The sequence below is a fragment of the Lynx canadensis genome, chromosome B4 (assembly GCF_007474595.2).
Source record: "Lynx canadensis isolate LIC74 chromosome B4, mLynCan4.pri.v2, whole genome shotgun sequence".
In the NCBI taxonomy this organism is placed as follows: Eukaryota; Metazoa; Chordata; class Mammalia; order Carnivora; family Felidae; genus Lynx; species Lynx canadensis.
Genome location: NC_044309.1, coordinates 68,201,951 through 68,225,588, shown reverse-complemented (window position 1 = coordinate 68,225,588; position 23,638 = coordinate 68,201,951). Strand labels below are relative to the sequence as shown.

At 39.1% G+C, this 23,638-nt stretch overlaps 1 protein-coding gene across 1 annotated transcript in view; it reads right to left on the bottom strand.

The window, feature by feature from the left end:
• Window positions 1-18,431, bottom strand: part of PDZRN4 (PDZ domain containing ring finger 4) — a 371,646-nt gene extending 353,215 nt beyond the window's left edge. The window contains 4 exon segments of the mRNA XM_030322548.1: window positions 13,404-13,511; window positions 15,365-15,451; window positions 17,755-17,976; window positions 17,978-18,431. Coding sequence (XP_030178408.1) covers window positions 13,404-13,511; window positions 15,365-15,451; window positions 17,755-17,976; window positions 17,978-18,406 — 846 coding nt within the window. The 5' untranslated portion in view covers window positions 18,407-18,431.
• Window positions 18,432-23,638: the final 5,207 nt, after the last annotated feature.

The window sequence follows — 23,638 nt, the reverse complement described above, 5'->3', positions numbered from 1 at the left end:
TCATTCTTAAAGCTGAAGGCCATCATAATACAGGGAAGTCTTTTTGGTGAAACCCCTGCACCAGTCATGCATCATGGGTTTTATTTTGTTTTGTTTAATGCACACCTATCGCCTGTCTTGATTATTCAATTAGCTGAGGCATATATAATCACTAAAAGGTCTTTCCACCTCCAGCAACAAAAGCCTATTGTCATTCAACTGTGTATTTATTTACTCAAGTAAATTGTGTGGGTGGTAAACTGACAATCTTTTTTTCAGCTTTACTGAAGTATAAGTCACAAATAAAATTGTAAGATATTTCAAATATATGCTGTGGTGACATCACATACATATACATCGTGAAAGAAGTCCTATCACCTACTCACTTACCACATCCATCACCTCACTTAATCATACCTTAATCATCTTATAGATGGAAGTTTGTATCCTTTTATGAACCTCTCCCAATTTCCACCACCTCAAATCACTATACAAATATAAGTTTCATATCTACACACAGTGAACTATCAGAAAGATAAAACAATCCTACTGAGGTGCCTGGGTGGCTCAGTTGGTTGAGCATCTGACTTAGGCCCAAGTCATGATCTCATGGTTTGTGGGTTCAAGCCCCATGTCAGGCTCTGGGCTGACAGCTCAGGGCCTGGAGACTGCTTCAAATTCTGTGACTTCCTCTCTCTCTGTCCCTCCTCCACTCATACTCTGTATCTGTCTCTGTCTCTCTCTCAAAAATAAACATTAAAAGAAAACAATCCTATTTATAATTGCATCAAAAATAATAAAATAATAAGATTATAAAATCCTTAGGAATAAATTTAAAGCAGGTGAAAGATATGTACAACGAAAACTGTAAGACACTGATAAAAGAAACTGAAGACATAAACAAATGGAAAGGTAATTTGTGCTTTTATGGCTTAGAATAATAAATATTGTTAAAATGGCCATACTACCCAAAGAAACGTACAGCTTGAATGCAATCCCTATCTAAATTCTAATGGTATTCTTCACAGAAATTCAAAAATCAATTCTAAAATTTGTACAGAGCCATAAAAGATCTCTGAATAGCCAAAACAATCCTGAGAAAGAAGGACCAATCTAGAGGCATCACACTTCCTGATTTCAAACTATTACATTACAAAGCTATAGTAATAAAACAGTATGATATTGGCATAAAAACAGATACACAGATCAATAAAAGAAGACCCCAGAGATAAACCCATGTACATATGATCGATTGACTTATGACAAAGGACCCAGGAGTGCATGATGGAAAAATGACAGTCTTTTCAATAAATAATGCTGGGAAAACTGGGCACCTACATTCAAGAGAGTGAAACTGGACTTCTATCTTAAACCACTCACAAAGATCAACTTAAAATGAATCAAAGACTTGAGTGTAATACCTGGAATCCTAAAACTCCTAGAAAGAAAACATGGGGGATAAGCTCCTTGACATCAGTCTTGGCAGTGATTTTTTTTATTTGATATCAAAAGCAAAGAAAAAAAAAGCAAAAATCAGTTAGTAGGATTCTATTGAACTGGAGAGCTTCTGCACAAAGAAAATCATCAACAAAATGAAAGGCAACCTATGGCATGGTAGAAAATATTTATGCATCATATATATGGAAAAGATTAATATCCAAAATATAGAAAGAACTTAGACAACTCAATAGCAATAAACAAACAATCTGACATAAAAATGGACAGAGGGACTAAATAGACATTTTTTTCCAAGAAAATATCCAAATGGCCAATAGGTACATGTGTTCAATATCACTAATCATCAGGAAAAGAGAAATCAAAACCACAGTGAGATATCACCTACTACATGTCAGAATAGCTGTGTACTCCTAAGGTGAGATAGCAAGTGCTGTTGTGGATTCCTGTGTACTGCTCGTGGGAATGCTAACTGGCGTAGCCACTGAAAACAACACGGAAGTTCCTAAAAAGTTACCATATGATCCAACAATGTCGCTTCTGGGTATATATGCACCCTCCAACAGACTAAAGCAGGATATTGAAGAGATATCTACACTCCATGTTCACGGCAGCATTGTTCCCAATAGCTAAGATACAGAGACAATTTATGTGTCCACCGACAGATGACTGGATAAAGAAGATGTGGCATATAATACAATGGAATACTTATTCAGCCATGAGAAAGTAAGAAATCCTGCCATTTGCAAGAACGTGGATGAACCTCACAGACATTATGCTAAGTGAAATAGACGGAGACAAATATAGCATGGTGTCACTTATATATGGAATCTTAAAAAAAGGAAACAGCACATACAGAGTAGAAAATGGATTATTTTTGATATGAGGAACACGTTTTTATTAGCAAGTAATTTCTACATGTGATTTCATAAGGTATATTTATTGTTTCTTTTACTTTGTTGTGATGGATTATGTGAGCAAAACATCAAATTACCTAATTTTATATAAAAATACTTTAAAAATATAGTTTAACATTACATTATCTTTCCAGCTTACTCGGTGCTAAATTTTATCCTAGTCTATATTATGAAAAAAATAGTTTCCCTAGAGTGAGCAGCATGGCCAGGTGCTCATCTAATTTTAGGAGTTAAAGTTTTATTCCTATACCTTTTAAGCAACAGAATTCTTTATGATATTTTTAACATAGGGGCGCATGGTTGGCTCAATCGGTTGAGCTTTGGACTCTTCATTTTTGGCTCAGGTCATGATCTTAGGTTGGGGGGTTCAAGCCCTGCATCAGGCTCTGCACTGACAGTGTGGAACCCATTTGGGATTCTCTGTCTTCCTCTCTCTGTCCTTGCCCTTCTCTCTCTCAAAAATAAACAAACATTAAAATTGTTTTACACATAAATTGAATGTTATCTACTCTTGGGTCATTTTTTTATTTGAAGATAACAATATATTGCCTCTGAGACGCTGATTATCAAAAGAGTGATAAGCTTTTTCTTAATAACACTGTTAACTGCTTAAGAATAGGGAAGATGATTAAACACACTGTCCATAAAGACTTTGGAGTGGGACGTGGCCACAATAATGCACAGGATTAGAAGGACCAGGTACCACAGGTACCACATCCATCCAACACATGTCAGTTGCACTTTTCTTCTTTGTGATGCTTTTTATCTTTTTTAGAAAAAGACTGAGTGCAAACACAGGACAGAGGGAGAGGGGGAGGGGGGAGAGAGAGAGAGAGAGAGAGAGAGACTGACTGACTCAAGCAGGCTCCACACCCAGTGCAGAGCCCAACGCAGGGCTCCATCTCACAACTGTGAGATCATGACCTGAGCCCAAATCAAGAGTCGGCCACTTATACAGACAGCCACCCAGGTGGTGATCCTTTCTCAAGGCAGTGGAAAGAACAACATTTTAGAAAAGAACGGAGAAATTTTTATTCATGTCTGTAAAAAAAAAAAAAAAAAAAAAAAAGAATCTACTAGAAACCTAACAGCATGTATTCTATGAAAGAACAACCTTTCAAAACTTGCCTCTAAAAGTTCCAAGCACAAGCTTAGCTAGCGAGTTGTTCCTTAAGCTTCCACAGAATGCCTCACAGCTGGGGTCACTGTTAATTATTCCAAGCAGCTCTCACCATGAGAACTTCAAAGAGTCTCCCCAGCCACTCTCCAGTGCTCTAGGAAGCTTCTATCTTTTCACCAAACCATTTACAAGGCTTGGAAACATTGAAAACATCTTTCATCTTTTCAGTTCCTCTGTAGTTAGTCATGTTTTTGTGTAATTCCATGTTTAGTCCAGTGCCATTTTCTGCAAATCTGCTTTGCAGGCAAGCATGTGAATACGGTCAGCTTTACTGTGTTCTTCAAGTTCAATAACGAAAAATCTGTGTTAGGGTGAAGGCAAACATACATCCTCAGATCCAATTCAAGCATTTATATAAACTGAATTTGAAACATTTTGTTGGAGACTTGGGTTCTTTCTTATTTACAGGATAGAAGAGTCTAGAGAAAGATAATTGTTTCAGTCCGTTATCACCGGTTCTTAGAAATTTTTAAACCTAAACAGTAGGTCTTTCAACTTCTGATTGACCTTATGAAACAGACACAAAGAGAAGGAATAGGATGTAACAGGGATAGCCTCCAGGGTCTGCCCACCTGGCATCTGAAAAACCTTTGCATGTAGACCATAAAGCCTGAAATTTTGAGCTCAAGATCCATCCATTCATTTATTCTACTATTCAAAGAAAATTAAAAGAATGCCCACAGTCTTCCAGGCACAATTCTGAGAGCAGGAAAGATGCTGGAGTTATTAAGTTCAATAAAATCCTAAACTGCCTTTTCCTTTTTTAAATTTTATTTATTATTTTTTAATGCTTATTCTTGAGAGAGAGAGAGAGAGAGAGAGAGAGAGAGAGAGAGAGAGCCAGCGAGTATGTGTGGGGAGGGGCAGAGAGCAAGGGACAAAGAGAATCTGAAGCAGGCTCCACATTTTCAATGCAAAGCCGGATGTGGGGCTTGAACCTACTAACATAAGATCATGACCTGAGCCGAAGTCGGACTCAGGCTCAACTGACTGAGCCACCCAGGTTCCCCCAAATCCTAAACAGCTTTTTAAAGAAACCCATGCATTTGTCAGAGGAGAAGAACAAGAAAGAATGAATACACAGAGAGCACATGAAAAATGTTATGAAAGTAAGAGGTATAGAAACATACTGGTAACAGGGAAGTACACAGGTGGACTATGAAGGGCTTTAGGAAGGGGAGGATATCAGAAACTTGCCAGCTACAGAAGATGTAGGGGAGGGGCAAGAACACCAGGTCAAAAGAAAAGAAGGAATAAGAAAGAGGAGGAGTTTCATATGACTACAACAGTAGATGGTCTAAAAGCAAAAACTAAAAAGTAAAGGTTTTCAAAGTCCATTTTGCTTCACTAATAAATGTGGATTTTAACCTACTGTCAACAGAATATTAATCAAGGACCTTAAACAAAGGAGTAAAACAATGGCCATCCTGACAGGAGTAGGCAAACTGACTGCAAATGGTAGAGACTGGGCCAGGGAAAGTTCGCTCAAGAAGCTACCGTGCTCAAGGTGAAAATGGAAAAAGCATGAGAATCATTAAGGTGAAAATGGAAAAATTCTGAGAATCATTAAGGCATTACTTCCAGGTAAAGTTCACATACCCTGAGTGGGGCCAATTTTTATCATTCAAGTTTCTATTGGTATAAATGAATTTAAAGTCATTCTTTCCAGGGGTGCCTGGGTTGCGGAGTCGGTTGGAAGTCGACTCTTGATTTCAGCTCAGGTCATGATCCCACAGTTGTGGGATCAGGCCATGCTCAGTGTGGACCCTGCTCAAGATATTTTCTCTCTCTCTCTCTCTCTCTTTCTGTCTCTGTCTCTCTCTCTCTCTCTGTCTCCCTCCCTCCCCCCTTCTCTCTCTTCTCTCTTCCCCACAAGCGCACTTACTCTCTCTTACTCTCTAAAAAAACAAAACAAAACAAAAACAAAAAACCAAACAACAACAACAAAAACATATTTTCTTTGCAAAAGACAAATGCTGCAAAGAAATAAGACCATGAGAAAGAAGATGCCTGAGGACCAGGACGACGGAGGGAAAAAGTAGGGCAAAAGGCAGTGAGATATGGCCTACTTTGAAATTTCACTTCACATCAAGTATAGATCTTATTGTAATGTTATGGGGAAGTTCTGATTCAGGATGGCAATGTAGAAAGATCCTGAACTCATGGACACACTGAATCTACAGATACATATGGAATAATTTCCTGTGAACATAACTAAAGTTGGCAGTGACCCCTTCACATTGAACAAAGGAGAGGAAAATGACATGGAAGCAAACAGGAAATGCTGAAAAATAGTCTCTCCAGAATCTCTACCTCCCACGCTGGTGCACTGACCTAGAATCAGGAGAAAATGCAAAACCCAAAGCTTCTTCCTGAGGAGTGAGGCGTTTGCACCCTATACTGGACACTCCAACTTTTAAGACTGAGAGCAACTCTGCAAACATTTGGCCTTGAAGACAAATGGGGTTTGTGCCCATGAGACCTGGCAAACTGAGAGTGCATTAAAAGCTGGAATGTAAGACCTGAAACCATAATACTCCTAGAAGAAAATATAGGTGGTAATTTCCATGACATTGGTCTTGACAATAATTTTTTGGACATGACAGCAAAATAGCAACAAAAGCAAAATGAGCAAGTGGGACTACAGCAAACCAAAAAGCTTCTGCATGGCAGAGGAACCCATCAGCAAAATGGAAAGGCAACCCAAGGAATGGGAGAAAATATTTGCAAATCGTACATCTGTAAGGACTTAATATCCAAAATACGCTAAGAACTCCTACAACTCAGTAACAACAACAAAACAAACAATCTGACTAAAAATGAGCAGGAAATCTGAATTAGACCTTTCAGATTTTCCAAAGAAGGCATACAAATGGCCAAAAAGTACATGAAAAGATGCTCAATATCACTCATCATCAGGGAAGTGCAAATTAAAACCACAATGAGATCTCACCTCACACCTGTCAGAATGGCTATTATCAAAAAAACAAGAGATACCACATGCTGGCGAGATGGTAGAGAAAGGGGAGACTTTGTGCACTGTTGATGGGAATGTAAATTGCTGCTGCAGCTACTGTAGAAAACCACACAGAGGTTCCTCAAAAAAATTAAAAATAGAACTATATGACCCATCAATTCCACTTCTGGCTATTTATCTGAAGAAAATGAAAACACTAACTCAAAAACCTATCTGCATCTCCAAGTTCACTGCAGCATTATTTTACAATAGCCAAGATACAGAAATAACCCAAGTCCCTCAGTGGATGAATGGATAAAGACATTGCATATATATATCACGTGCACACCAACAATGGAGTATTATTCATCCATGAAAAATGAAATATTGCCATTCACAATGATATGGATTGACTTTGAGGGCCTTATGCCAAATGAAATGAGTGAGACAGAATAAGACAAATACTGTGTAGTTCTCAAAAACAAATAAAACAAGCTCATAGATACAGGGAACAGATTTGTGTTTGCCAGAGGTGGGGGGTAAGGGGTGGGCAAAATGGTTGAAAGGAGTCAAAAGGTACAAAATTCCAACTATAAAATAAATAAGAAGTGGGGATGTAATGAACTGCATGGCGACTATAGATAATACTACTATATTATATACTTGAAAGTTGCTAAGAGAATAGAAGTTCTCATCATAAGAGAAAGAAAATTTTGTAACTAACCATGTATGGTGACAATGTCAACAAGACTTGTTGGGTTGATTTTTGCAATATACACAAATACTGAATCATGTTGTACACCTGAAACTAATACAACATTTTATGTATGTGATTATACCTTCGTAAAGAAAATCAGGTCATAGGTGCTCTGATGAGTTTTTTGTAGTGCAGAACGATGAGGAGAATGGGAACCACAGACCTTTTGACTTTCTTTTCACCGTGTGCAAATACACAGTGTGCAAACAGCACAGTCATGTGTGGTGGGCCCGTTTCCACACACAGAAGTTTAGCATTTAAAAAGAATCAAACTCTAGTTCATACCCTATAAATTTAAAATAAATAGTGCTTAACACATTAAAGCTTGACAGTGTAAAAAAGACATTTCCAGCCTTTTCCTTGTAAGTTAAAATAAAACTATACTTATTTTTTCTAAGTTTATTTTGAGAAAGAGAGTGTAAGCAGGAGAGAGGGAGAGATAGAATCCCCAGCAGGCCTGGACTGTCAGCACAAAGCTTGATGCGGGGCTCAATTTCAAGAACTGTGAGATCATGACCTGAGCCAAAATCGAGTTGGATGCTTCATTGACTGAGCCAGCCAGTCACCCCAAAACAATAATTAATAATGGAAATTCAGTATAATGGCAAAACACTATAATTATATATATAGAAGATATGAGTTACTAGTTATTTTTACCCTCATAGTTATAGGAAAGAAATGGAGAATAAGAAAGATTGAAAATCTCTGCAAGGCAATCCAGTATAAATTCAAGGCCAAGACCCCAGTTCAAAGTCCATGCCCCTTCCTGAAACTACAATGCTGTCTTACATTCACAGATTCTATTACTTTACTAACCCTATGTTGTGCTTTCTTAAAATGAATTGAACTACTCCTGGGAGAACAGGAAAACAAGGCTTATCCTCGTTTCAGTGTCATTCTGCTAAGATCACATGGTGATGTCCATTTAAGGTCATAATGTTTGAAGGAGCAACTTCCCATGAAGGCCTGCTTTGCCTTGTACAGGCAGCAAATGGGACCGCCTTACCACAAGCTTCTTGAGGACACAGAATGGTTCTTATTGCTCTTTATTTCCATAGTACAGAGATGCTGCCTGGAACATATAGGCAATTAATACTTGTTGAACGGCTGAATTAAATCATAAGTGCATAGTTACAAAGTTTTCCCCACAGCCCCTCTTGTATCTGAGTGTCCTTACGAATATATGAAAATGTATGAGTTACAACTTCCTACACTTACTCATCCAAACTGTGGTGTCTATAGAAATGGGGATGACTATGGGGCGCCTGGGTGGCGCAGTCGGTTAAGCGTCCGACTTCAGCCAGGTCACGATCTCGCGGTCCGGGAGTTCGAGCCCCGCGTCAGGCTCTGGGCTGATGGCTCAGAGCCTGGAGCCTGTTTCCGATTCTGTGTCTCTCTCTCTCTCTCTGCCCCTTCCCCGTTCATGCTCTGTCTCTCTCTGCCCCAAAAAATAAATAAACGTTGAAAAAAAATTTTTTAAATAAAAAAAAAAGAAATGGGGATGACTAAAAATTGGGGAGACAGTGCCCTGGATTCTCCAAGAAAGGAAAATATCTCCGCACCCACTGTCTCTGTGTTCTGTAGAACAAACTACTTGCATAGGCTGAGGGACACATCAGACTCATAATAGTGGGTTCTAAGAACCTGCCTTGTGCTGGGAAATTTGTATACATGGTAACCATGAATGGCATAGAAACTGAGTACAACTGGCTTGCTTGAGGTCATACACGTTTAAAGAGGCAGGACAGGAATTCCAGCCAGAGCTCCTTGACTCCAGGATTCATGCTTTTCCCACTGCAACACAGTACTTTTCACCATATGTTAAAATATACAATTCTATAATGATAACTATATCATGGTAAAACAGCAGTCAATTTAAGTAGCATTCAATCAGGATTACAAATCTCATACAATGTAATTCTTTACCTGCACTAATACGATTGCTTTCAGTTCTTTCTTCTTTCAGACAATGTTATTTGAACAATTAAAAAACACTTTAAAAATGTGGGATGATAATATGTTATTAAAGAGTTCAGTGATGTGTTCAAATTAAATAATAATTTATCAAAAAAACTAATTGCCCACCAGATTTACAAGTGACCTACAAAACTTGTAAATGCTTCCGAAGCATACACAAATTAGCATGGCTGCTTTATAAGGCAGGAAGGTGCACTGTGCCATCAGGCACGCACAGAGGGAGCACCCTGCAAGTCTGAGACAACAGCATTCCTGAATGTTTAGCTCTCATCTGCATTTACATCTCCTGTGTTAGCCCCTATAAGTGAACTGTGCAGAGACTTACACAAACACAATAATCATCAAAGATTTTTACTCTAGCAGCGCAGTGCTGGAGAAATAAAAGACGGTGGAGTTGGCAGTCTGGAATAGTTAAGTCCTTGTGGAGACATTGCATTTGTAAAGTTCTTTCTGCTAGTACTACACTCATCACTTTCTAGAAAGTGCTATAATGACACTGTTCAATGTGAGAACTGTTTCTAAAGTATATGAAAATGCCTTGGGTGCTGCATTTCATTATTTATTTCAGACTAAGTAAATAGAAGACTTTAATATATACATTACAGAAAACTCTTTCTGCTCCACACTGTTCTTCCCATAGACTTCACAGTCTACTCTGCCCCTACTCTCTGGTCTCCAGAAGCTAAGAGAAGGGTGGACTTTCCAGTCACCCAGCATTGGCTAGGAGCTGGGGGGGGGAGGGGTGGGGAGAAGAAAGTGGGAACAAAGAGCCATGAATGACCCTCCACCCTTCTATTCACTTTCCCACTCTGGGGTTAAGGTTGTACTGCCTGCTATCAGTGACACAGAAATAATAACAGAGGAATAATTGCTGACAGCAGCAGTGAACTTTGATTCTCAACTCCCACACACCCTGCAGGCATCCTAACATGATGATAATCATGGTAACGGTACTGTCCTCTTACAGAATTGTGCCCAAGCCTCTGATAGTATCAAGAGTTTTCTGTGGCTCCTTTGAGTCTCGAAAGGGTGTAAAACAGCATGCAAATGATGCTTTTATTGGAAATATCCTCTGGTGAATTCCTGGTCTATGTGAACTTCCGCCATGTTTCAAAATGCCTTTAACAAGGTCTTCCTTTTCAGTCTCCGGGGATACTCTGACACCCAATACTGTAACTTCAACATCACAACAGATTTCTATTTTGAATCTACACCATACATATTTTAACAAATATGGATGTGTAAACATCTAGAAACTACTAAACATAATTGTTCAAGGAGACTGACTCCAAAAGAATTTTCCTTGCACTATGTGAAAACTATGACATGGATTTACTTTATGACTATTTTTTTCCTTTTATGATCCTTGAATTTGATCAGCTTCAGTGGAATGGAGAATATTTAAAAATAATACTTTTAGAGTTGTTGGCTTTTGATAAACTTTGGTAAATTGTTATACCTAATATTTTTATTAGAATTTCTAAAATCTCTTTATGCATCAATAGAACCAGACCTTTAACATATCTACTTTTTCCTCCAAATAAACGATTTTAAGAAAATTTTTGTTATTTTGTAAGAATACATAAACCTATTGTAATGTGTGCTTTAACCAATTAGCTAGACAAAACATTTTTAGCATATCATGACTCTAAGTAAAAAAAAAAAAAAAAGTCTAACGGTTTCTATTTATTTCAGTCAAATCACTAAATTCAAAACATTTAGTCATGTGATTGTGGAAGTTAGCTCATATGAGCAGTTTCATAATATCTGAACTACTGTGTATTCTACTGCTAACAAATTTATTTGTTGCACCAGGTATCAACCAGCATAACCATTTCAAATTCAAAAACTGAAAAAAACCGTTGCATCAAATTAGTTCAATAAATAAATCACTGAGCACAAAAAATGGAAAATAAATTACTCAATTTTAAAATGTTTTCTGTCTCTGTACTCTTTAAATTAATCCTATATTTCATATTAGTTTCCTGTTACTATAAAATGTGTAAACTTGACTGATACCATAACGGAAGATGAGCTAAAATAATTGACAGGAATCAAATGTGTCTAAATTTAATTGTTATAAGATCTTTTACACATATATATGTAAAAGATCAAGCATGCTACTTGTGTGTGTATACACACACACAAAATAAAGTCACAAATATCTATTCACTTTAAAAGCCAATGGCATCACTAAAAAACTAAATATGAGATATATTTCTAATAGTATTCCTTTTAAAATATTTCCCACTATTTAATAGACAACATTCCAAATATATGTATATCATCCAACTCATTTTTTAACTGTCAATGTGTTCATATGAATCAATTATAGAACTATAACAAAAATAGGACTATTACAATGTACCCTGGCATAAAAGAGGCACTGATAAATTTCTGTCACTGAGGCAAATTTTAAGCTCATCAAGGTGAAATAATAATAATACTGCAGCTAGTTATAAATTATAATTTAGACTAACATGGTTGATCTCTTTGCTCTTTATATGATTTGAATAAGGTTATTTTGAGATACATTAGCAGTATTAGATAGATATCTACATGCACTTGATTTATCAACCACAGTTTTTATAAAATTACCTCTTCATGTTTAAAAAAATGTATTTTTAACAGAAGTGCTATATCACAATTTAAAAAAGAAATTCTTCTCCTCCTTTTTAATGCAACATTAATGAAGCACACCTAACACTGTTACCTAGCTGGAAAAAAATGTTTTTGAAATCCCCATTACGTTTCTGTTGTGTATATATGTGAGTATGTGTGCTAATTGAATATATGTATTCAGCTCCATTAGCCCTTCTAAGAGTATCAAACAGGCATTCATTTCCATGTAATTGGAAAAATCAAAATGCTTTAGAGATAAGGCTGAAAGTAACAAGGGCATTTTTTTTGTTGTTTAAATTATGTTGCCCTTTAAATCATATTGCACAAACCTGAGTAGAAATAAAAAGTTTCTAATGTTACAAATTGCAGCATGTAAATACTTCCACTAGGCAAATTTTCAAGACAAACTGGACAGCCATCAGTGAAAGCAGGTCTGTACTATCTTGGCTACAAAACTGGAAGACGAGAATTTTAATACAAAAGACCTCTTCAGATAAAACCCAGCTTTTCAGCCAAAGACATCGCCTTTCTCTTCCCCAAAATACCTAGCCAGCTCATTTCTAGATGTTGTTGAGTTCTTTCCTGACACAGAAAAATTATTGGATCTTCTTCATTCTTTACTCTTATCCAAAGTCAAATTACTCAAAATTCAATCTTTTTAATGCACCAAGGATGAGTGAATATCTAAAAGTTTATCCAAAGTTTAATAGAGAAAAAGAACCAACTCCATCCAGAGAGTTTATATAGACATTCAGAAAGACAGCACTAGTGATGATATAACCTAGAATAAACAGAATATTTCCAAAGTAGTGGAGTCAAATAAACCTTCCAAATTTCTATCTATGCCTTTACTAATACCTTGGAAATAATTCCACTGATAAAAGGTAATCTAACCATTTTCAGTAATACCAAATACTACTATCTCAATCAGTTAAAACTTCAAAAGCACTTTGGTGGTAAATGGCAAGGACCTAAAATTCCACTATCCCAGCCCAAATTTTACTAACTTCTATAATTTACTTTCTCAACCCCAAATATTACAATAGCACTACAACACACATTTGAGAAAATAAAGAGTTCCCACCAGGTTTTTGCAACAGGAAAAAAAAATTTCCCCATTGAAAAATACATGAACAAGATAATTATGTGAAACTAAGAAATGGTAAAAGGTATTGTATAAACAATTCCAAACTCTCCCTGTAACATACTAATCACAAGCTCAAAGACAGTAATATTTCCTCATCAAAAATGTTCTTGAGTAGAGATTTATCATTTTTTGAAAGGTCATACAAAATTAATCTCTTAATAATCACACAACTTTCTTCACAGTTCACAGGGACAGCAACTTATTAAAGCAGAGACACGCATTAACACATTTGGAAACTTCAGGTGATTTATTCTTTTATCTCAATATCTAACAATTGATACAGATTAGATATAAACTCTAGATAGATATATACTCTAATAAGTATCACATCAAGGTAAAACAGTAAGTCTGGAAATTTAAAACGTCTAAATACTTCTTCCATGTCTCTTATTGGTATTTTATTATTGTCTTACCTCAATGATTTTGTCATGAATCTCCAGGCCATCTGCTCTGTCGGCAGGTCCATTTTCCAAAATTCTTGAAACGTAAATTCCTTCCTTTGATGTTTCTTCCTTATTATTCTATAAAAAATATAACTGTTAGCAGTGAGAAAGATACCAATACAATCTTAAGTTGGATAAAGTCAATTTAGTAAATGTCACGTTGCCAATCCTCACTAAACATTCAACTCTCTCCCTTAGCTGGGGATTTGGCACTGAATTTTAACTTACTTAATACCAAATAGTCATTAATCAAGATGGCAGCTTTAATGAATGAGTCCAGCATCTCTGACAAGATTATCCATTTACTTCATGTTTTTGGGTATACATAAAAAGCCATGAGGAAAGGGTATGTACAAGGTGATATTGACTGGCTCCTAAGTATTATTTATAAAACATCTTACTTCTAGACAGATATAGCAATTAAAAAGGGCTACAGGAAAACAAAAAGCATATCCAGTCTCACTGTATAACTGGTTTGAGATGTGGTCACAGCTTTGAAAATATAATTTAGCCTCATGATGTAACAGATTTGGAAATACAGCTTGTACTGTATCTATTCACAGGGCAGACTAGGAGCTTGCTCAAGTGTAAAATCCCAAAAGATCAACTCTAACTGCAAGAGAACCCATTCAAGGCTAATCGTTACACATTTCCAGGTGCAATGAGCCTAATGATTAGTTAAATCTCAACCATATAACCAGTATAATACAAACAAGACATTTTAGCCAGTCACGGAAAAACAATTATATTGCAGAACTTATCTAGGTAAGATGCCTGACATACTGTAATAATCATTTTAAATGTCAATTTACTTCACGGCAGTTTAAATAAAATTATTTCTCCTTGCTTAGCCTTCCTTAACATGAATTTGAAGAGCCTCTTAAAAACGGCCAATGTCATTTAAATGTCAAACACCTAACTTGCATTTTGTAAAAATATTCCTTAGGGGAAAAGAAAACAAAAATGCTATGATGAAAGACTTCTTTTCATAATAAATGGGGACTGTTCTAGAAACAGAAGCACAGCAGTCATTTGTTACTAGGTTTTTGAAATACCAAACAATAAGAAAAAAAAATGTCATTGCCATCCTGACCTAAACATAGCATATGGCCAACAACTAAAAGATAGTTTCCTTAGACAACATCTGTAATGCAAGATGCAAAAATTTCATGGCATTTGATTAAGAAAATTAAAGAACATGCATCTTTTTAAACTTCACCACCTTTTTCTAGTTACAGTGAAAATTGAGTTGATGTATTTGGAGGATATAAAAGAACTCTGCAACTACAGTTTCTGGTTTAAGTTTGTAAGTCATGTACTTTGAAAACAATTGGCATCAATGTAGAAAATATTATTCATTCAATTAAATAAAGGATTTGAATTTGGGGAGCCAAAAATATCTCGAACCAACCATCTTTCTTTAGCATGGTATTGCTTATATACCTATGAAAACAATGATCCCTTATTTCAACTTATTTTAACTGTTTATTCATTCAACATGCATAATAAACTGCCTGGTCTGTGTTAGCATGTGAAAATTGAGCAAATTGACTTAATAAATAGAAGGTATAATCAGGCCATCCAGTTGCCTAGTATTTTCAAATACAAATTGCCTATACACATTATTATGAAATAGGTTTAAGAAGTTTACCAATGGGGCTATACAATGTAAATAAAATGAGAAACCTACTGTGGTTTTATTAAAAGTAGCAAAGAGGGACAAGTTTGTTAGCTGTTGGGTTTTTTGGTTTGTTTTGTACTCAAAAAATGTAATGATGTACTGGAATATTTGCATTAAGGAATCTGATATTTGATCACAATGATTTTAAAGATTAAATCACTTGTTTTCCTCATTCAAAATCCACAAGTGAAAGCTGTCTTCTATTATTTTATAATCAAAGAGTGAGTTATGCATTAACAAGGTAGGTTACCTGATTTGGTCGACCTCCTATAATATTGAACCCCAACGTGTCATTTTCTCTTTCTAACACAATGGTGAGTGGTTTATGTTCTCCATCCTAGAAGAAAAGGGATAAAATAACTAGGTAAATAAATAAATAAATAAATAAATAAATGCTACAACAAGCCTTTTGAAAAAAATGTAAATAAGTGAACATTTGAGAAGAAGAAAATCTTAAGGATGGTTGAATTTGGGACATTTCTTCCTAAATGTACTTTGAAACTATGTATTTAAAAGAAACGTGCTTGTGAGAAAAGTAGCTATTTTCAAAAATGTCTGAAGACTTTGTCTTTTCACACATCAATCTATCTTTTATCCGAATGCAGCATCTAATTCTGACTTCATTGTAATTTAAAACAGATTTCTGGTGACCCTACAAGTATCCTCATTTTGTTAGAGTATAATAAAGAACCTCAGAATTATTTAATGTAAAAATCTCACGTTGGAAAGTCTTGAGGGATTTAAGTAGTAGTGAGCTATTGATAAAATTCTTTCAATAGTGATATTTGGATTGTTATTGTAATGCAGGATCTAATTACAGTAATCCTAATTTTAAATAGCACTCTTACTTGGTTTTGCATAACTCCTGCAGAACTTTAAAAAGAGAGAATTTGTATTAGGTAAAACAGTATGTATTTCTTTTCCCGGCAGCCAAATAATAGTAAAACGAATAGGAATTATATCTACAACCTGTTCATTAATACAGACCAATTTAAATACAAGGTGAGATAGTGCCAGATTAGGTAAGGTTTATTCATAGCTATGGGTATTATTAACTGTCCTGCGAAATTACATATTTGGTAATTACTTCCGAATGGTAAAATTCCATAAGCACCATCACCACCTAGTCCCAGGAGCGGTTCCCAGGGAGTGCACACAGCAGCCCCTACTGGCAGTGGGAAAACATCTCTGAGGCTCCTAGAGAAGCCTTCTGATAGTCTGCAAATCATGGGCAGTTTTTCCTCACTTCTCAGAATCACAGCTCGACTTGTTGCTTGGACTTTTCTGTCATATGATTCTAGCTGTTGTTCCGTCGGCCATTGCTACCCTACGACCTTGAAACATGGCCTGGTAACACAGCCCATTCCTGGGCCTCTCTCTGGATCTTCCCACTCTGTAAATTTACCTAGATATAAATAGGATACAGAAAGAATCAGGGATAGCACCCAGTCTCTTAAGAAGCAGTGTGCCTCCCTTTGTCAGAGCAGCAACATTTTAGCCGCTCACACTTCAGTTATCTTTTCTAGGTTCAAGGGCAGAAGCTTCTCCACTCCATGCCTGGATTGGAGGCGGCGCAACGCGGTCCCAAATGGGAGTGATCCCGTATTGCTCCTCCCCGGGACAGTGAAGAATGGAAACAGCTCCTTGAATGGAGTGCAAGTCCTGCTAAATCCCTGCTCACCATGGCAGCGACCAACAATGTCTAACACTGTGCAGAAGTCCTCCAGAAGAGAAGTAACAGCTTTATAAACAAGCCTCTTCACACGGGGTGCTGCAAACAGGCTTGTTTATTCAGTCTGAAAGCGGGCAGTCCACCAGCACGGTTCGGGGCCAGCAGCTTCGACAAAGAAGGGAAACAGCCGCTGCCCACGGGCTCACAGGGCTAGTATGACCCCAGATGGATGTGGCTGCTCTCAGGTTTGGTCCCCCAAGCCACACACACACACACACACACACACACACACTCCACCAGTGATGAAATACTTAGGAAGGGAAGGATTCTTTAGGGAAGGTCGGGCTAATGAAAACTCTGCAGGTCTAAGAAATCCCATTGCTCCCTCTCCCAACTCGAGGTTTTCCTGGTTTCTCACATCCCTGATAGTCCCTGCACTGAGTAGAGGCGATGCGAGCAGTTTGGCAGGGAAACTAAGTCATTCAGAGCTAAAGGTGTGCGACTGACAAGGCCGCAGGGATGCTGGGGCAGCGGGAGAGGGGAGGCAGGGTCGGAGAAGTCCTCATTTCCTGGCTTTCCTTTTCTGATTGGCTTTAGGAACAAGCCAGAGGTGCCCCCCCCCGCCCCCCAAATAGCAGAGAGGATAGGGCAGGAAAGTGAAAGATAGGGAGCGAGGGGTCGGGGTGGCAAAATGAGTTTTCCTAATTCCTCCTCCGTCGAAAAGTTGAAATTGAAATCTGTTTAACTCGTTCCAATCCTAATAGAAGTGGAAGGGAGAAATCCTTCTCAAATGCAACACAAACCCATCCGAAAGGTGCTGACAGTGGAGTAGGGTCAGGGCTGGTGGATGCTTCCCACTGCATGGTAAGGACGGATGTCACCTTCTAAAGGAATCCCCAAGTACCAGAAAGAAGCGGTCCTCTTTCCACCCCAACCGTGCCCCAGGTGCCCGACCCCTCTGCGCTTACCGGGCCGTGGCCGCCGCCCAGGTCTCTGGCGAAGTTGCGGACGTGAGCCATGTACTGGGCGAACTTCTCCTGGTACCTGCGGGCCGAGAGCTGCACCTCGCCCTGCAGCGCCCAGAGCTGCGCCAGCAGCGCCTTCTCGCGCCGCCTCCAGGCGAGGACTCGCGGCCGGGGCCCCCGCCCGCTGCCGCCGCGGACGCCCGGCGGCCCCCCGCGCGCGCCCCCCGCCCCGGCCGGGCCCAGGCGCCGTGGCGCAGCCCCCCCGCGCGGGCACGTCCCCGCCGCCGCGGCCGCCGGGCCCCGAGGCGCAGCCCCGCCGGCGGCGGCGGGCAGGGCCGAAGTCGCAGCGCTCCACGTGCGCCGCCAGCTCGCGCAGCGGGACCGAGCGGCCGCAGCCGCGGGCGCGGTAGTCGCACTGGATGCGCAGCTTCTGGATGAGGCTGCGCAGAGGCAGCACCCGGCACAGCTTGCCCGGCGCCAGGGGCTGGCACTGCAGCGGGCACCGGCGCCGCCGCGCCACCCAGGGCAGCAGGCAGCTGGCGCAGAAGACGTGTCCGCACGGCGTGCACAGGGGCTCCTCCAGCACCTGGCCGCACAGCTTGCACTCGAAATCCGGGTCCACCGCTTCGGCGAAGCGCTCCAGGGCAAAGCCCATGATCGGGAGGGGGAGAAGGGGGAACGAATCGGAGTCCACTTTCTCCAAGCCCCCTGTCTCCTCCGGCCTACCCCTGGGACGGCTTTCCCGCGGCAGGGGCCGCGGCTAGTCGGAGGGCAAGAGGAGAAGGGTGGGGGGTTGTGATCCCTGAGTTTGTTTGGCTTGAAGTTTTCAGGCTCTGGCAGGGTCCCCTGACTCCGCCGTATTGACGCTAATAGACGCCACCTCAGTGACCCCCCCCCCACCCCCGCCTCGTTCGCGGCTCTGCAATTTATATTCTTTCAAATTTTGTCCGCAGAGAGCTGAGGCCAGCTTACAATGGCCCTTGGGAAAGCTGTGTTTCCTTTGCCTGAACAGTGAACTTCAAGCAGTCCTCAGGCAGAGCTGATAATGAGCACAGCGCAGATGTTGCGAAGCAACTTTTAATTCCACCAGAATGTGAACTCTCGGGGGAGCAGGATTTTTGTCCGTCGGTTTTCCGCGGAATTCTCATCGCCCCGCATCCAGTGGATCTTCAATAAATGTGTTTGAAATACATGCACTTCTGTTCTTTCATATCAGCCAACTACAAAATCACCAAATAAGTGGCTGCGACCTTAGGAAGTCACTCTGAGGTGTCTACAAGAGCCAGGCTTCTCAAATCAGGATCCAGAAATAAGGTGAGTGTAGCGAGGCGGGATGATGACTGACAGCCAAGATGGGGAAAAGGCCAGGTGCTCGCCCTAAGACACCTCCCTCCTAGAACCTGCAGGGCCATTCAAGGCCTCCTACCGTGTGAGGAGGCCAGGATTCTGTTACTAAGCAGCCTGACTCCAGATTCAGTCACCACGCCATCCATCTTCTAATTCCACAGGTATTTGACCAGTGGGAATGGGAATGTGATCATCTGGGCACCTGGAAAGGAGAATTAAAGGAAAGGATTATGAAGGAAAGCCGTGAAATAACAAATCATATCTTATTTACCCTGAGTACACAGTTTAGATCAAAACTATCTATGCAGCAAAAGATCAAAGTATGTAGCATGCCAGGCCCTCCTAAAAACGTACAGTAAGGGGATCCCCCAAGCCCTCCTTACTCACCTTCTTTCACCACCTTCTGAACCTTAAGTCTGCAAAGCAACCCCATCCCCTGGATACACACCACTTATTGCCATTATCCTGAAGCTACTTCCACATGCTAGGGATGGGCTTTCTAAATTAATCATTGATGATTCCTCACTGCCAGCTGAGTGTTGTTTCCTGAAAGCTGTGTATCTTTGTATAGCACCAAAGGCATCCATTAAAACACATGAAAAAGACTCCAGGTTTTGTGCTTTAAATCCTTGGCGCTCACTGAAGAATTAGCAAAAGGCTAATTGTAGAGGCTACCGAGAACCTTCTGAGCCTTCTTTCTGGTTGAAAGATGAGATTTTATTAGAGCAGTTCAATAATGAGTGGGGATCCTGGAGTGGCTTGCCAGATATTTGATAGGCTTTTAAACGTGTTTAGAAAATAAGAGGCTGTGTTTCACATTTTATACACACAGATATAATAGCATTTGCCACAATGCTCCAAATTTCCACCTCCCCTTTGGCCAAGCTTTTGCCAGGTAAATAAGCAAACAATAAATTCCTGAAGAAAAAAGAAATAATTTAACATTAACACCGTAAACATATTTTTGTAAATTGTAGAGACCATGTAAAGCAGAATGTTGCAGAATTTATTCAAATAATTCTGGGCAGGAGGAATCGGTTTCATCTTTTTTTTTTTTTTTTTTTTTTTTAGTTATTGTAAAAGCTATGACTTTTAGCTATGACTTTATAGCTAGTCCTTGACATTGATTGTTTCACAATAAACATAATGGCCGTGAGAACATTTTACAGAGAGTAAAAAGATGGAATCCAAAAATATTTTATTGAGGTCTTAGGAAAATGAGACTTGCAGTCACTTGAAAAGACTAAAATAAAGCAATAGTTATGTGATGTCCTTGGTCCACCCATGCAACTCTTGTAGCAAAAGTAAGGAACATGAGCAGAGTATGGTATGAGTAATTCCAGAATGTATAACATTTTGATTGTTAAAGAGAAGATGGATGTCAAAAACCCTGTCCACAGAGAATAACAAGTTTAAAAATTAGAACATGCGAAGTGAGGCCAAGTAATGAAGTAGGCCAGAAGGGAGCTTAGGAAAATCTTTCACAAGAGAAAATGCAAGCTTCAGCACTTCCAAAATAGCGAAGTACCAGGAAAAACATTACAGGAGTCAAACGCTAAGGGAATTGTCACACCCAAGTGAAATTCGTGGACTCTCCCAATCTGAAAATGTATGTGCGTGATAAATTTGTGATATCGCTTGAGCCAAACAGTATGATTTCAATTCCCAGACTATAAAAGGGTATTCTATATATTAGAAAAACTGTGGTATCTTGGAAAATTGTGATAGCTAGGTACATGGATTGAGGTAATTAGCTTAGATAAGCAAAAAAGCATTCGGAATAAGTTTGAAATATGCCCAAATATTTCAGCAAAAACAGATCGAGTAACATTTAAATGTCCTTTGGCAGATGAGACAAATTAACACCTTGTATCATTAACTAGGGCATATCCTTGTTTTCACTGATGATAGCTCCTTTTAAGAATCTCTGGTTGGGGCGCCTGGGTGGCGCAGTCGGTTAAGCGTCCGACTTCAGCCAGGTCACGATCTCGCGGTCCGTGAGTTTGAGCCCTGCGTCGGGCTCTGGGGGGATGGCTCAGAGCCTGGAGCCTGTTTCCGTTTCTGTGTCTCCCTCTCTCTCTGCCCCTCCCCCGTTCATGCTCTGTCTCCCTCTGTCCCAAAAATAAATAAACGTTGGAGAAAAAAAATTAAAAAAAAAAAGAATCTCTGGTTAGTGAAAGTTGCAGGCTGAACAGCAACATGAGGAAAAGCTGAAAGGCAGACCACTGTCTTCTTTCTTGTTGGGCAAGGCCAACTTCTAGCTGTCCTGAAAGTTGGGGCCCAGACCAGGCCTGTCACCTTTGATTCAAACTGGACCTGAGAATACATGCCAACCCAGAGACAAGAGAAGGACAGTTAATAATCTTAGTTCATCTTCAAGCCAACGACCATGGCATAACTCAAAATATCTACAAGTAGTCAGTACTTGATATTTTCAATGTAGGAACAAGTTTTTGCTTCAATCCACTGTTATGTATTCATGAAAACAGATAAAAAATTAACTTGCTATATTCCGTGGGCCAATTCCTAGCAATAAGGAAACTAGAATATACCTCTGGGTGTTTCCAGTGAGAAGAGGCAAGGTTCCAACCTACCTCTGAGTCATCCCTACTTCCACGATGAATAGAGAATCTTAGAGCTACTGACTACCAAATGCTAACAGATCTAATATTGAAATACTATATTCTAAGACTCAGAAATTGTAATTAGAGAGGTGAAAAAGGAGAAAGAGATCATTTTTTTCCCACCCCATCCATAGATAATACTTTATAGAAACTCATTCATAATTTATTCATGTTGTCTCATGTCTTTGAAGAAGAATCATAAAATCAGGAAGAAATTTGGAGAAATTCTGAAGAAATCCAAAGAAATTTGTGCATCATTTATTATTTCATACATGTTCATATAGCATAAATTGGGGCTTTTAACATGAGAATAATTTTTAAATCTTCTATTATTAGAACTTGAAATCTCATCATTTATATATCATTTTCCCTGAATCCTGGTCATTTTTCATGAATTAGGATGATAATCTTAATCCTATGCATTTTTCCAAAGTGACCTAAATTTAAGCTGTGGTGAAATGAGATTACTCTGGTAGAAGAAGCAAAAATACCCAGCTAATTCAGGTCAAAATAGTGTCAGTGGAATAAATTTATCTGTGTTACGGAAGTTAACATTTATTTTTGTTCTTATCATGATATTTTTTTTGTGTCATAATGTAGGATCAGAACTGAAAGCAGTAGCATAAATAAATGTGTTCATAAAGCATGAGATAATAAGATCAACTTGGCAATATTTAAATATTCTGAAATTAAAAAGCAGTAATGTTTTTATTTATTTTTCAGAGAGAGCAAGACAGAGCATGAGCAGGGGAGGGGCAGAAAGAGAGGGAGACACAGAAGCTGAAGCAGACTCCAGGCTCCGAGCTGTAAGCACAGAGCCCCACGTGGAGCTCAAACCTATGAACTGTGAAATCATGACCTTAGCCAAAGTCAGATGCTTAACCGATGGAGCCACTCAGGCACCCCCTAAAATCTCTGAAATTGATAAAAAACATAAAAGATGCTAAGGTGACCCTTAAACAACATAGGAGTTAGGGGCTCCAACCCCCATACAGTTGAAAAGCCATATGTAACTTTTGACTCCAAATCAATTTTTTTTTAATTTTTTAACGTTTATTTATTATTGAGAGACTGACAGAGACAGAGCATGAGCATGGGAGGGGCAGAGAGAGGAGGAGACACAGAATTTGAAGCAGGCTCCAGGCTCTGAGCTGTCAGCACAGAGCCCTATGCGGGGCTCAAACCCACCAACTGTGAGATCCATGACCTGAGCCAAAGTTGGACACCTAACCGACTGAGCCACCCAAGTGCCCCTGAATCCAAATAACTTAACTAATAGCCTACTGTTGACAGGAAGCTTTACCAGCAAAATAAACAGTTAATTAACACAGATTTCATATATGGTGTTCTTGTAATAAGTAAGCTAGAGAAAAGAAGATGTTATTAAGAAAATCATAAGGAATGAAAATACATTTACAGTCCTGCACATATAAGTGGACCCATCCAATTCAAACCCATGTTATTCAAGGGTCAACTATATTTGAAGGCTTATTGAAACAAGATTTTTAAAGATAAACTGATAACATTATGCCAGAGAAGAACCCTTTTGGTTATGAGTTTTACTCTTGGGAAAATACACAGTTAAACCCAGAGAACACAAAGCAATATCCATCCTTAATAACCCCTGTTTGTTGACATGTAATCCATTAGGAGTTATTTGCTATTATTTTGCTTTTTAATGATCTTTGGGCAAAATGAAGACTTAGAAGGTTTATCATGACAGTGCCAAATATCATTTTTAAGAAAAATACGAGTGAAACTGTTATGTACCCCCAAATACAGTAATTTTACAGTCTCTGTAGGAATGAATTGTCAGACAAAGCACAAGGAAGACTTTGAAGAAAACCAAGTTAAAGCGAGATATTAAGTTAAAAATTATGGCAACTTCCAAATCAACTATGGACTGGTTTTCTAAA